At 40.6% G+C, this 12,933-nt stretch overlaps 1 protein-coding gene across 7 annotated transcripts in view; it reads left to right on the top strand.

The window, feature by feature from the left end:
- The window catches only part of ZBTB44 (zinc finger and BTB domain containing 44), a 154,285-nt gene that overhangs the window by 17,525 nt on the left and 123,827 nt on the right, over positions 1 to 12,933 (top strand). For 6 of the 7 annotated variants that reach the window (XR_012155952.2, XR_012155950.2, XR_012155953.2 and 3 more), the window contains exon 2: positions 10,676 to 11,744. Coding sequence is in view for 3 of the 7 variants with exons in the window: in XM_073321185.2 (XP_073177286.1) it covers positions 10,727 to 11,744 (1,018 nt within the window). In the remaining 4 variants the exon portion in view is untranslated. Of the gene's footprint in view, positions 1 to 9,406; positions 9,562 to 10,675; positions 11,745 to 12,933 lie in introns of all 7 variants that reach the window. The other variant, XM_073321186.2, reaches the window with a different exon arrangement.

Genomic DNA, 12,933 nt, shown 5'->3' with positions numbered 1-12,933 from the left:
TAAACACCTAACAATAACAAAAAACCCAAAACAGTATGACACAGGTCCTTTCCCTCAGTCTGTTCCCAGATGAGAATATTTTAATCCAGAGTTAATTTATAGCAAACCCTAAATGGCAAATATGTTTGTAAATGAGTATTCTGGACAAACATTTTTGGGTGTCCACACTGGCATTTACAAATGCGTTAGCTAATTCGAATTAACTGGCTATCAGTTTATTTGAGTTTAAAAAGTTCTGGTCTAGACAAACCCTCAGTTGCTCAGGTTTCACTCTTGTCGTGCCATAATCTCAGTAGACTTGTAGCATAAACAGGGACATTGTAATGTTAAAGTCAATTTTCTTTCACACCTTTATACATCATAAAGAAGCAAAAATGGACAAATGTAACTATTTTTTCTTTTAAAAATACTGTGTACATAAATAGATCAGCGTAATGTTAAAGTCAACAGGTTTGATCTTGGGTGCTTAAATTTAGGTAACTAAATCCCAGTTATGCAAACATACTTGAAAATATTCTTTACATGAATATTAAACTGGCCAACGTGAGTATTCTGTGTGTTGTAGGGCATATATATTGTGCATGTTGAAAATAAATAGGTCTGTTAATCTGCATATTTCTCAAATGGGAATTGAGAATACTACTATACATATGGCTTTTTGGTAAGAATGTTAAATTTTTAATTTTCCAACTAACTGTGCAGCCTTAGTGTTTTAAATAATGTGGCTTTTTTGCAATGAATTATTCTCTAACTGGGTACTAATGAGCTAAACTCTGGAGAATGTTTGCAGCGGAGTAGGTGGTTGTGGTTTGGGTGTAATATTTTATATATCAGGAAATGTATTTGTTTTTTAAAATATGAGTGCACACACATTGCTGCAAAGAAACACTGCAAAGATTTTCTTGAGCTAATTGATCGTGTAAACATCTTATTTTCAGATTTGAATAAATGAACTTGACTACAGTGGAAAAATTTCCTTTCTGGCTTCTAGAATTTTCCAGACTACTTGTAGTTCTGTGGTTTTACTGGGCACATGGATTCTTTCTTAATTTTGCCAAAATTCTTGCAGTTGCATGTGATGTAATATTTACTTTATATCTAATTACTGGTCTTTGAAAGAGCCAGAAATTTTACTATGTTTTTGAAATAATGGGGATTATAGTCTTCCTTATTTTGGAGGATGGAATTAAAGTACCACTAGTGCCACCAAGATTTCTGACAGGGGTCTAATACAAAATGAGACTGTCTTTTTGAATATTCCTGACTCTTCTCCCCTTCATCCTAGCAGTTTTTCCTTGCGAATGGAGATAACTAGTCGTCCTCAGAACAAAGTTTGAACCATGCGGATTTGGCAGCAGCGTTTGGCTGTAATTGCAACAGTTTGAAATTGAAGCGCTTTAAACTGATTTTAATGAAAGGAGCAGTGACAAGGTTTGCATGCCTAAAATGTGATCAGCTTTGATACTTAGACCTTTCTGTAGACTGGAAGCTATAATTGCATTTAACATCATGTGTTCCCTCTAGTATGATTCTAGTGCAACCTGCATCCAATCCAAGTCACTCAGTTGTGTCTAGGTTCCAGTAGGTTCCACGAACAGTGGAGTTCTTGCTAGGGCTGACCATGACCAAGACCATTCATGTCAGCTTTATTGTGTTACTGTCCGTGTGGATGGAGGCTAATGTCATGTTAAAACACACAAGTCAAATTGGTCTTCCATAACCCTTTGCACTGCAGGAGTGACCTCTTTGGCTAGGTAGCTAATCTTCATTGCTCAGGGGTCAGCAAGGCCAAAAACCAGCTACTTGTTTAAATTTCCCTGAACGGCCACATGCATTCCAGCTGAAGACTGATTCCACAGCAACCAACTTCTTTTTGCAACTGATCAGCAAACTGCTTCATGCTTCATCTGTAAATTAGTTATCTATCTGCTATAAAACTATAATGTTGGCAGCTAGCTACCCACAGTGCTCCTAGCGTGTGAGCTGTGGGCATCTTAATTTTGGCTGTCTTCTGGGCCAAGGCACCAGCAGTGCAGAATTCCTTTAACAGAAATCACAAGGCTTACAATGAGATTTCAAGTCATCATGCCAACCTGGAAATTTCCCAGACCAGAATGAAAGCCATATCAAGGGGATGAAGGTGGCCTATAAGAAGACAAAGAACGGTAAATCCAGGAGTGTTGCCAATGTTTTGTCCATTTCCCCATGAAATGAATTGAATTATGAGATTCTGCCCCAGTACAAGGCTGGTATACTTAATGGACCGCCTGGTAAGTTCCTTTTATTTATTATACTCCTTTACTTGGCTTCGGGTGGAGACATTGTGAGGTTTTGTGGAGGCAGCCGTTGGCAGATACAGCTTCATTTGGGCGCACAATTTTCCATCCATCTCTGTGGCCTCCTCAGGTTCCATCCCGGTTGCAATCTAATCTCCTGGTTGGACTCTGGCCACCTCCTTCCCACCGACCCGCACCCAGTCTCTCTACCCCTTGATATCTCTGGCAAGGTTCCTGGGGCACAGTTGCTGAGCGAGGAAAGAATGTCCACTCTACCATTGGTTATGACTGCCTGTTGGCATGGCACATACTGGCAGGCAAAATGGGTAATCGGAAAAATTTCAAAAGTGAACTGCACACACAGTGCACTGAGGCTTAACTAGGAGGGTTTTGTGGCTTTAAAACAATGGCGCTCAGCCTTTTCCAGTGGTACCCCATCTTACCACAGGAACAGTTTTGTGATACACCCTCTCTCATCTAGCCATAAAGAAAGGGTGGGTGGTTGTGATACTCCCACCCTAGTTGCGAACCCATACTTTAACACAAGCAGAGGCATTCCCAGAATACAGGAGTTGCAGGTGGCATTTTTAACCCCAATATGACATCCCACTTACACAGGTAAGCAAACAAGTGGAGATTACTCCATGTATGCATTTTCACGTTCCAGAGTAGCACTAGGACAATGCAAGTTATTTTCAAACTAGAGTTCCCTGAAGTTATCTGATTGGTTTGGATCATATGCTATAAGAAAATATAGCAGTGTGAAGTGCATTCAGAGCAATGAGAGAGAGTGCACTTTTGCAGGCACTGCATGCATGCAGTATAGGCAAAATTATTTTCGTGAGGCAGATACTACAGACACTCTACCTTAATCTGTTTTTGGAGTTAATCAGTATCCACCCTTTTGGCACAAGATCAGAAACTTTCCCTTTTATGCAATATTCCACATTGTTCTTGAGGCCTACAGAGATGACCTGCTTTTCCTCTACCCCCACTATCTTTTACAGGTGACACTGCCTTTCCGAGCATCCAGCAAATGTCTTCATATGCCAGAATGACTCTTTGGTATAGCTCATTAGCTTTCCTCTTGTTGCCTGAAACACCTGGGGCCTTTCATACGCTGGAATCTGCAACATGTTGTCAGACAGTCTGAAATGTGTAGAAATTACCAATATTTGATTTTCTGTACAGGTGACATTCTCGAGCAGCTCCCCCCTTTTAAAAAAAAGATAAATATTGTTTTTAAGGATCTAATTCCAATGCCTTGATAGTCTTTGGGAAACATAAAGGGAAGGCAGTAGCTTATGGTAGTGCTGCCCATGTCTCTTGGTGAAATTATGTATTGGAATGTAAAAGTGGAGATAAGTGTCTGTTTTTCCCTTTCCAGAAAGGATTTGGTGGTATGTTGCTGTGGACACTGATATAGACTTTTGGCTTTTCCTACAGGCCCTCTTAATGCTGCTCATCCCAGGCTTGAATCAAGAAGACCATGTCCTAACTGGACATGCTTCACAGTCGTCATGCCAGGAGAACGATTCCAAAGAGGGCAGATTGCCTGAATTTCAGGCATTGTCATACCTCTGCTTTTTCCAAGCTCCAGCTGAGAAGGATACTTCAGGTTGCAGAGAGAGGATGGCAAGTAGTTTGACTGCTGGACTGTGGCCGAATATGTTCGTTCTCACAGATTTAAAGGGAGGACGGTGAATTCCAAAGACACAAGTTTCAGGGATTTTGAGGTGCTTACACACAAACCCTCAAGCCATCCTGCTGCCTCTGCCTCATGTGCACTGCTTGTACCTGCTCCCTCACCTCCATGTAACGATGCGCTCCAGAATAGAGTGCTGTGGTACTTTAAACAGCAGACTTGTGTTTCAACCATAGCCTGTGCATGCCAGTGCAGAGAAGAAGGAATGAGAAACAGCACGCTGAAGTGATGCACTTCCGCTACCTCCAAGATGTTACAGAGAAGAGTAGCCCCGAGCTTTCTTTTTGGGAGAATGCATTTAAGGTTACATATGCAAACCTGACTAGTTAGTTGGGGGTATACTACAATAGTCCATACAAAAATTCACATTTGGGAGCTAATGTTAGTCTTATTGCAAGAATTGCTTTCTTGGCCTTGTTTTGTAATGCCGGATGCACCGTGTACTGTCTTTTCAGTTTCAGATTTAGTCTGTTGTCACAAGCTGGCATCTGGTCTACTCTCTCTACTTCCAATAAAGCTGTGTTTAAAACTACTCATTTGTTACTTGCACTTCAAATAATTCTGTCTCAAGTAATATTTTCACCACCCAAGGGGACAGCCAGAGCCTCACCGCCAGGGTTCAGGCTCTCCTTCTCCCCATCTCCCAAATCCCTCATTGGGAGACAGACTGGGCTCAGGCTGTCCTCTTCTCACCCCCCCTTTCCCCCCCACAAATCCTTCAGCAGCAGGTGACCCAAGCTCTCCTTCCCATCCCCCTCCTTCCCAATCCCTCACCTGGAGGCTGTGGGGCTCCATCTGTCTGCCCTGGGGTGGCAGCAGCTGTGCAGAAGTAAGGGTGGCAATAAGTCTGCTGTGAAAAGTGGTGGTGGTGGTGTGTGTTGTTACAGTAACAATTATAATCTTTGTTATTAACAAATATCACTTTTTATATTGCCTCCCTTCTGTGCTGCTGCTGGCGTGGCACTGCCTTCAGAGCTGGGTGCCCAGCCAGCAGTCGCTGCGATCCCCTCTAACTTCAGAGTTGGTTGGCGATATATCTACTTGGCGGGGGGGCATAAATGACTACAGACACAAAGAAGGGGAGCCTGATCAAATAAGTTTGAGACCCACTGATCTAGTGTAATCACTCTGTGTTTGTGGGCCTGACCCATAACTGCTGCTTGAGTGTTCCCTTCATTCATGAGGAAATGATGCAGTTAGTCATGGAACTCCTCTGAGACTCTCTTCTTGCAGGGCATTCCTCACACCAGGCCCACATTAGCTATGCTAGGAAATTATATAATAGATTTTGGGACCTTGGAGAAATTGAGAGCCCCCTACCCCCGAGGAATCTTGGGATTTTTCCAGGACAGGTTATAGGAGTTGAATCATAGAATCATAGAATATCAGGGTTGGAAGGGACCCCAGAAGGTCATCTAGTCCAACCCCCTGCTCAAAGCAGCACCAATTCCCAGTTAAATCATCCCAGCCAGGGCTTTGTCAAGCCTGACCTTAAAAACCTCTAAGGAAGGAGATTCTACCACCTCCCTAGGTAACGCATTCCAGTGTTTCACCACCCTCTTAGTGAAAAAGTTTTTCCTAATATCCAATCTAAACCTCCCCCACTGCAACTTGAGACCATTACTCCTCGTTCTGTCATCTGCTACCATTGAGAACAGTCTAGAGCCATCCTCTTTGGAACCCCCTTTCAGGTAGTTGAAAGCAGCTATCAAATCCCCCCTCATTCTTCTCTTCTGCAAGCTAAACAATCCCAGCTCCCTCAGCCTCTCCTCATAACTCATGTGTTCCAGTCCCCTAATCATTTTTGTTGCCCCCTAATCATTTTTGTTGTTTTGAGAAACTAACCCCTCTGTGTGCAGTTTCCCTGAGCAGTTGCAAAAGTCTCTGAGGCCTGTGTAGTCATCCGTGAGGCACCGCAGTTTGCTGTGGTGTTGGGAACTCTGAGATGCAGCTCCAGAAGGCATTGCTGCTGAAAAGGGTTAAGTGTAGTGCTGGTGTGGATACAGAGTGTAACAGCAGATCTGTGTGTAGAGACACTGATATGTTCAATAGTCAAACTAAGGATTGAGTTTCTTACCGTTCAGATAACAATGGTATAGATATTGCTTCAAGTACAATTTAAAGGTACTGCTTTGTGAGTTACATTGTGCCTACCCCCACCCCAAAAATTTAATATTTTTGGTGCTGAGCCCTATTGATTCTTGTAAACTAAGTGCTGTATATGGTGTCTCTATGTAAAACTTTCAGCAAGGTGATTTGTGAAAGATCACTATTTAAGCCAAGAGATGGTAGTTTATTGCAGAAATAAATTTTCAGTGGCCTTCACAAAGTAAGGACTACTTTCATGACAACTCTCAAGGTAGATCAATTTTTAGACCTAATATCCTTGATTATAACAGTTCCAAGCTCTGTCGTAAAAGAAATATAGCATCTGTGGAGCAACTGGTGTAGCCTCGTCAGACTGATTATGAAAGCTGTGATAATCAACACTATCCCCAAACTTGTAGTTTGATGTCTTTAACTTGCGTTCAGCCATTGTTTGTTGCATGTTGTCTGTTTGATGTAAGTTCTTCAATATGCGTGGAAATACTGCAGCTCAACACGTGTTTCAGGTTTTAATGTAACTGGCATTTATGGCAATAACTTAACTGTAATTCTGCTGGACACTTGTGATTTTAAGTATGCGGTACTGACAGAGATGGGGCTGTTAAAACATTGAATTTGTATCTTGATGGCTCAGTGCCCTGATGTATTCACTCATTACCTCTAAAAGTGACAGGTTTGCATTCCATAGATTCCATTACAGCAGACTGAATATTTCATATTGAAGTAATTGTATGCAAGGAGACCTTGCAGTGTTGGACTGCCCTCCCCTACTTCTTTTTTTTTTTTAAATACCATAGGTTTGTCCACACTGAGGCTCAAAAAGGGCTACTGAGCTGGCTTAGAACAGTGTTTTAAAGGAAATTCAGCAAATAGTGTTCTTGGTCCAGTGTAAATGGGAGGCCTCTGTCAGCTAAAGCTAACATCTTGAATATTTTTTGTGTATTTTTGAAGTTATAGGGCTAAATCCACTTTTGCTGTAAGGAGGCACAACTGGTGAAGTTGGCCCATGGTGTCACCTTTAAAGAGAGAACCAATTTCACACTATAAATCTCGTGTCACAAAGATGATATTCTTAAGGTATAAAGAAAAATTAAAAAGCAGGAGGCAAGTGAGAAACAAAAGTATTGGTAATGAGACAGGACCAGCAGGATAAGATAGAGAATGCTGAAGTTGGACCTATTGTTTGTTCATAGTATACATTGTACAGTTTGTACTTTCAAATATGTTTGAAAATATGTTTCAAATATGTTTGTCAGGCACACAAGTTTTACGTACAACTCAGATGTTGAAAAATAAGTACTTTAGAGGACATGAACTGGTAAATGTGATTTGTTGATTCAGAGGTTTTAACTTTGTTTTCTCCTTTGGAAGTAACTGCTTGATTTCTTCAGTCTTGAAACAGTAAAAATGAGAGAGGCCACCTTAAATGATTTAATATCAAGGTCTACCCTACTTCTAACTCGATTTAAAATCCATTAAACTGAACTTGTGTGAAAACCCAGTGCCCTAACATTTATCATCAGACTACCCATCAATTGGCAATTCAGAAAATTCTCCTTGTTCTGGCATTCTGAGGCACTCTTGTCACACTTCAACAGAGTAGTGTGTGACTGGCTCACTCAAACCATAAGAGTAAAGACAATGTCAGGGAAAGTTTGAAATTGCTGTTGCATCAACCTATTAAACTTCTTTGAAAATAGTATTTTAAATGTTTACAGTTAATATAAGTGGTTTATTCTTTGAACTTGAAAAAACACTGTAGTGTAGCATGTTGCGTGTGTGGGACAATTGAATTTTCTGAGAGATGAGGGGTGAGAAGTCCATCACCCATACCACCAGTCGTGGGGAAGGGGCAGCATGCCTGTGTTTCTTTCAGGGTGCTGTCCCTGCTCTGTTCTCAGAGTTGGTCTTATCTTATATTGTCCTATGGCTGGAAGTTATTAAACTTTTCCAGTTCCATTCCGCCACACATATACCCCAACTCCACTCCAGGTTGCTGTTGGGGGGAATCTCTACTACTTTTCTGCCTCCTGGCTGCAAAGTAGCATCAGGAATAGTTCTCCCTTACTCCATCCACTCCCAAGCTCTTCATTTTTGGTGGTTCTTCCGCAGATAAACTCTAGTCTGCCTCTCCTGTTCTTCAGTAAAGCTATAAACATAAACTAAGCCTCTGGAGCTGTCTCTCTCCAGACCTCTATAGATATGAGACTGGTATATGATTTCTTTCACTTAACAAAAAGAAAAGGAGTACTTGTGGCACCTTAGAGACTAACCAATTTATTTGAGCATAAGCTTTTGTGAGCTGCAGCTCACTTCATCGGATGACGTATGGTAACACCCATTGTTTCACGTTGTCTGTGTATATAAATCTCCCCACTGTATTTTCCACTGAATGCATCTGATGAAGTGAGCTGTAGCTCACGAAAGCTTATGCTCAAATAAATTTGTTAGCCTCTAAGGTGCCACAAGTACTCCTTTTCTTTTTGTGGATACAGACTAACATGGCTGCTACTCTAAAACCTTCACTTAACAAGTGTTTTGTTTATGCTTAATTTCTCCCTTCGCAGTGGCGTGAAATTTCATTTTAAATCCAAGTTGTCTTCATAATTTGACTCAGACTTCATAAATTGTTAAAGTTTTTCTCATAATTTACGGTTATTGAAATAGATTAGCCATGTGACTGCATCTGTTAATGTTAGTCAGTTGATTCTGTGCTCCAGAAGGAGTAACACTTTTCTCTGTCTGAAGTTGTTTGCAATATGAAGAGTGAAATGGCAGGAACAAGATAATGTGAGGTGGAAATATGGCTCATATTTAAGAGTGGAGTGAGTAAGTAATGAGAGAGATTCACCAGGAGGTTCTGATAGCCACTATTTATGTATATTTTAAGGCTCCAGATCAGTAACCTATTCCACATAGGCAGCCCCCTGCATCCATGAGCTTATAAAACTCCTCCTGGGCATGAGATCCACTTGTACAGATTTGTGAGTGTGAGAGGGAGGTAATATGGCTAGAAGGGAGGAGAGACTTACCCCTGTCAACCAACCAGGTATAATTCAGTCTCTGATATTTAAACATGGAGGAGCACTTTATTTATGCATCCAGCTGCTTCTGAACTGTGTAAAGCCTATAAACACAGAAGAAAATGGGGTCCCTACTTTAATTGGGAGTTGTGTTCGTGAAAGGAGTGCATGTTTAGGGCCTTAAGTAACTGAAATGATAGCTTGTTTTCCCCTTTAACAACTAAATACATAATTAAAGCTGCCTCAGAAACTAGGTCTCATTTGGAGACCAATTCTATCCTCCTCTGCCACTGCAGAGGGCTGTGTATGCAGCAGAAGTCGTATGGTTCCCTTGCAAAAGATGGAAGCAGAAGATGCACACAGAGCCTCTCTGTGCAAGGACTCTTTCCACATGTCTGCAGAGTGAGGAGTTGGGGTCACTGGACCATCTTATTCCCCTGTGAAATCAGAGGTGTGTAGGTTTCAAACAGTCAATAATGTCTTGAGACTGTTTCCTCTGTATCCTGGAGGAGAGGATTCTCTGTCTTCCACACCTCCAGGAAATTGTCAAGCCTTTTTACTTAGATTAGCATCAAAGAGAGGATTTGTCCCTAAGAAAATAGTTGGAAGTGTTCTGGAAATCTATTGCAAATACAGACTAACACGGCTGCTACCCTGAAACCTGTGTTTATATTGTTTCAGCAATAGATATGCAAAGGAAGATGCTATATCCCCTGTGTTTGCTTTACCTTAGATGTAAAATCCAGCGTTGTAGATATGATTTGGTAAGCCAGAAGTGTACTCTGAGGTTTACAATGCATTTTGGTTTTGGAGGAATTTTCAACAACCTCTCATCCTAGTCCAAAATCATGTATTGAAAACAGCTTTAGGCAATCACTGCCTTCGCTACCAGCAGCACAGCTTAGCTATTGTCAAAAACTGTTCTATGTTTGATAGCTTGAACTCCGTCTTCCGAAAATTCATACAGTGGACTCCATACAGCTTTTTTATTTAGAACCTTCACTGAGAAGTTTGTTTGATTCTACGCATTTGCATCCCAGCCCAAACTAATGTCAGGGTCTTCAGTTTACAGAACCATTTCACAAAGCCCCTGAAGACTAATAACTAAGCAGATTCCAGAAAACAAAAATACAGGTTTAAGATGCATTCGTACTAATTTAAAAGACCATATTTCCCATCTCAACAGGTAAGTGTCCCTGTTAATTACCCTGATCACAATTTATTTCTTTGAGCAGGTGACAGCAGAGATGTGAAAGGTGATATTATTGGCTGAGTTCAGATAATCTGACTTTGACATTTTGTTTGCATTATTACAAAATATTAATAACTCAGTGCATTCTCGTTGAGTAAATCTAATATAATCTCACATAATTTTTCCTGGCCCATGGGACAGTCTGGATTCTAAAAGATCTAATGTACTGGACTTTAGTGTAAAGGAAGATTCTCTTTCATATTAGTCTCTGCAAATATGAAGTCGCTAATCTTTAATTCTCAGTGTAGAAATTTGTAGTGTAGAATATCTTTATAAAAATGACAAAAGATAATGTTTTTTGTCTGTTTTTTAGGACACTTGTGACCAGTTGCATGGTGAAAGAGCATCAGCAAAAAGTGAAAAAATGGGTGTAAAAACGTTTACTCATAATTCCCCTGCTCACAGCCAGGAGATGCTTGGAAAACTTAACATGCTTCGCAATGATGGACATTTCTGCGACATCACCATTCGCGTACAGGACAAAATCTTCAGGGCACACAAGGTGGTCTTGGCAGCCTGCAGTGACTTCTTCCGCTCTAAGCTAGTTGGCCAAGCAGAAGATGACAGCAAGAGTGTATTAGATTTGCATCATGTGACAGTGACTGGCTTTATTCCCCTCCTGGAGTATGCTTACACAGCCACGCTGTCTATCAACACAGAAAATATTATTGATGTGTTGGCTGCAGCCAGCTACATGCAAATGTTCAGTGTTGCTAGCACATGCTCAGAATTCATGAAGTCGAGTATTTTATGGAATACGCCCAACAGCCAGCAAGACAAGATGCTAGATGCAGGACAAGAAAACAGTGCAAACTGCAACTTTACATCTCGAGATGGCAGCCTTTCTCCGGTTTCCTCCGAATGCAGTGTGGTGGAAAGAGCCATTCCTGTTTGTCGAGAGTCCCGAAGAAAGCGCAAAAGCTACATAGTCATGTCTCCTGAAAGTCCACTTAAGTGTAACACACAGACGAACTCCCCCCAAGTGCTCAATCCTTCAGCTTCCTATGCAGAGTCCAGAAATCAACCAGTAGACTCTTCCTTAGCTTTTCCTTGGACTTTTCCTTTTGGAATTGATCGAAGGCTTCAGTCTGAGAAGGTGAAACAGGTAGAGAATTCTAGGACTTTAGAACTGCCTGGTCCATCTGAAGCAGCCAGAAGAATTACTGATTATGTGACATGTGAGAGCACAAAGGCCAGTTCACCTCTTGTGATTGAAGAAGATGTGCGTGTCAAAGTGGAAAGGTTAAGTGATGAGGAGGTTCATGAAGAAGTATCGCAGCCTGTCAGTGCATCCCAGAGTTCTCTGAGTGATCAGCAGACAGTTCCAGGAAGTGAGCAAGTTCAGGAAGATCTCCTGATCAGCCCACAGTCTTCCTCTATAGGTACAGCCACTTCTACTATTTTATATATGTATACATACATGCACTCGTGATTTTATGTAAGAAAGTCTGCTTGAATTTTTAATTAGGTCACAGAAGATTGGTGAAACTGTATTTTGTTCTGACTTATGAAATGCTATGCAGTGATTTTAACAGTTTATTAATAATTATTTTCTTAATAGTGCCAAATTGTTTGGCCACAGTCCATTCACAGTACCATTTTGGAAAGATTGGTGCTTTCAGTAACCTTTAACTCCCTTTACTGTATCTTTGAGCCAAAATCAAGCCTTTTATCAGTGTAGGTACAATGATAGTAGAGAGCTTTTATTATAAGAGTTAAGAACATAAGTTGCAGAATAAATGGTGGAAAGCTGTCAAATTAATATCCCAGACAAAAACAAAACAGTGCAGTCATAATATATAGAATCTTTCCATTTCAAAGGGATTTAATCACAAATTGCAGCTGTTATTCTGCCAAATGCTGAGACTAACATTTTTCCCAAATGACAATTTGTAGCCATTTTTGGGTTCCTCGAGTGAGCTGTTATCTATTAATAGCTAATATTTAGTGCAGTGGTTCTCAACCGGGGGTATGTGTACCCCTGGGAGTATGAAGAGGTCTTCCAGGGGGTACATCAACTCATCTAGATATTTGCCTAGTTTTACAACAGGCTACATAAAAAGCACTAGCGAAGTCAGTACAAACTAAAATTTCATACAAACAAAATGAAAGTAAGCAATTTTTCAGTAATAGTGTGCAGTGACATTTTTGTATTTTTTGTCTGATTTTCTAAGCAAGTAGTTTTTAAGTGAGGTGAAATTTGTGGTACGCAAGATAAATCAGATTCTTTAAAGGAGTACAGTAGTTTGTAAAGGTTGGGAACCACTGATTTAGAGGACATAACTATAACAATCCAGTTTTCTCTTTGCATAGAAAAGACTCTTAAAATGGCTTTTAGTAAGTCTGGACACAGTTTGCAATATTTCTAGTTCGGTTGCCAGAATTTTGTACAGATTATCTATTTGCCTTTGTATTTATAAAGCCTATTTATTGAAGGATTATTTCAGTAAATCTGGTTTATTTGAGAACTGTTTGGTCAACTTCATTCAAATAATATCATGCCAAATGCTGTTTCACTTAATAAAACTTTAAATGTAGCCTTGTACTAACTCTACCTCAGAGTTTTGTCTG

This window comes from Lepidochelys kempii, chromosome 22 (genome assembly GCF_965140285.1).
Source record: "Lepidochelys kempii isolate rLepKem1 chromosome 22, rLepKem1.hap1, whole genome shotgun sequence".
Classification (NCBI taxonomy): Eukaryota; Metazoa; Chordata; order Testudines; family Cheloniidae; genus Lepidochelys; species Lepidochelys kempii.
The sequence above is the reverse complement of the archived record's forward strand: the minus strand, read 5'-3'. Positions and strand labels throughout refer to the sequence as shown.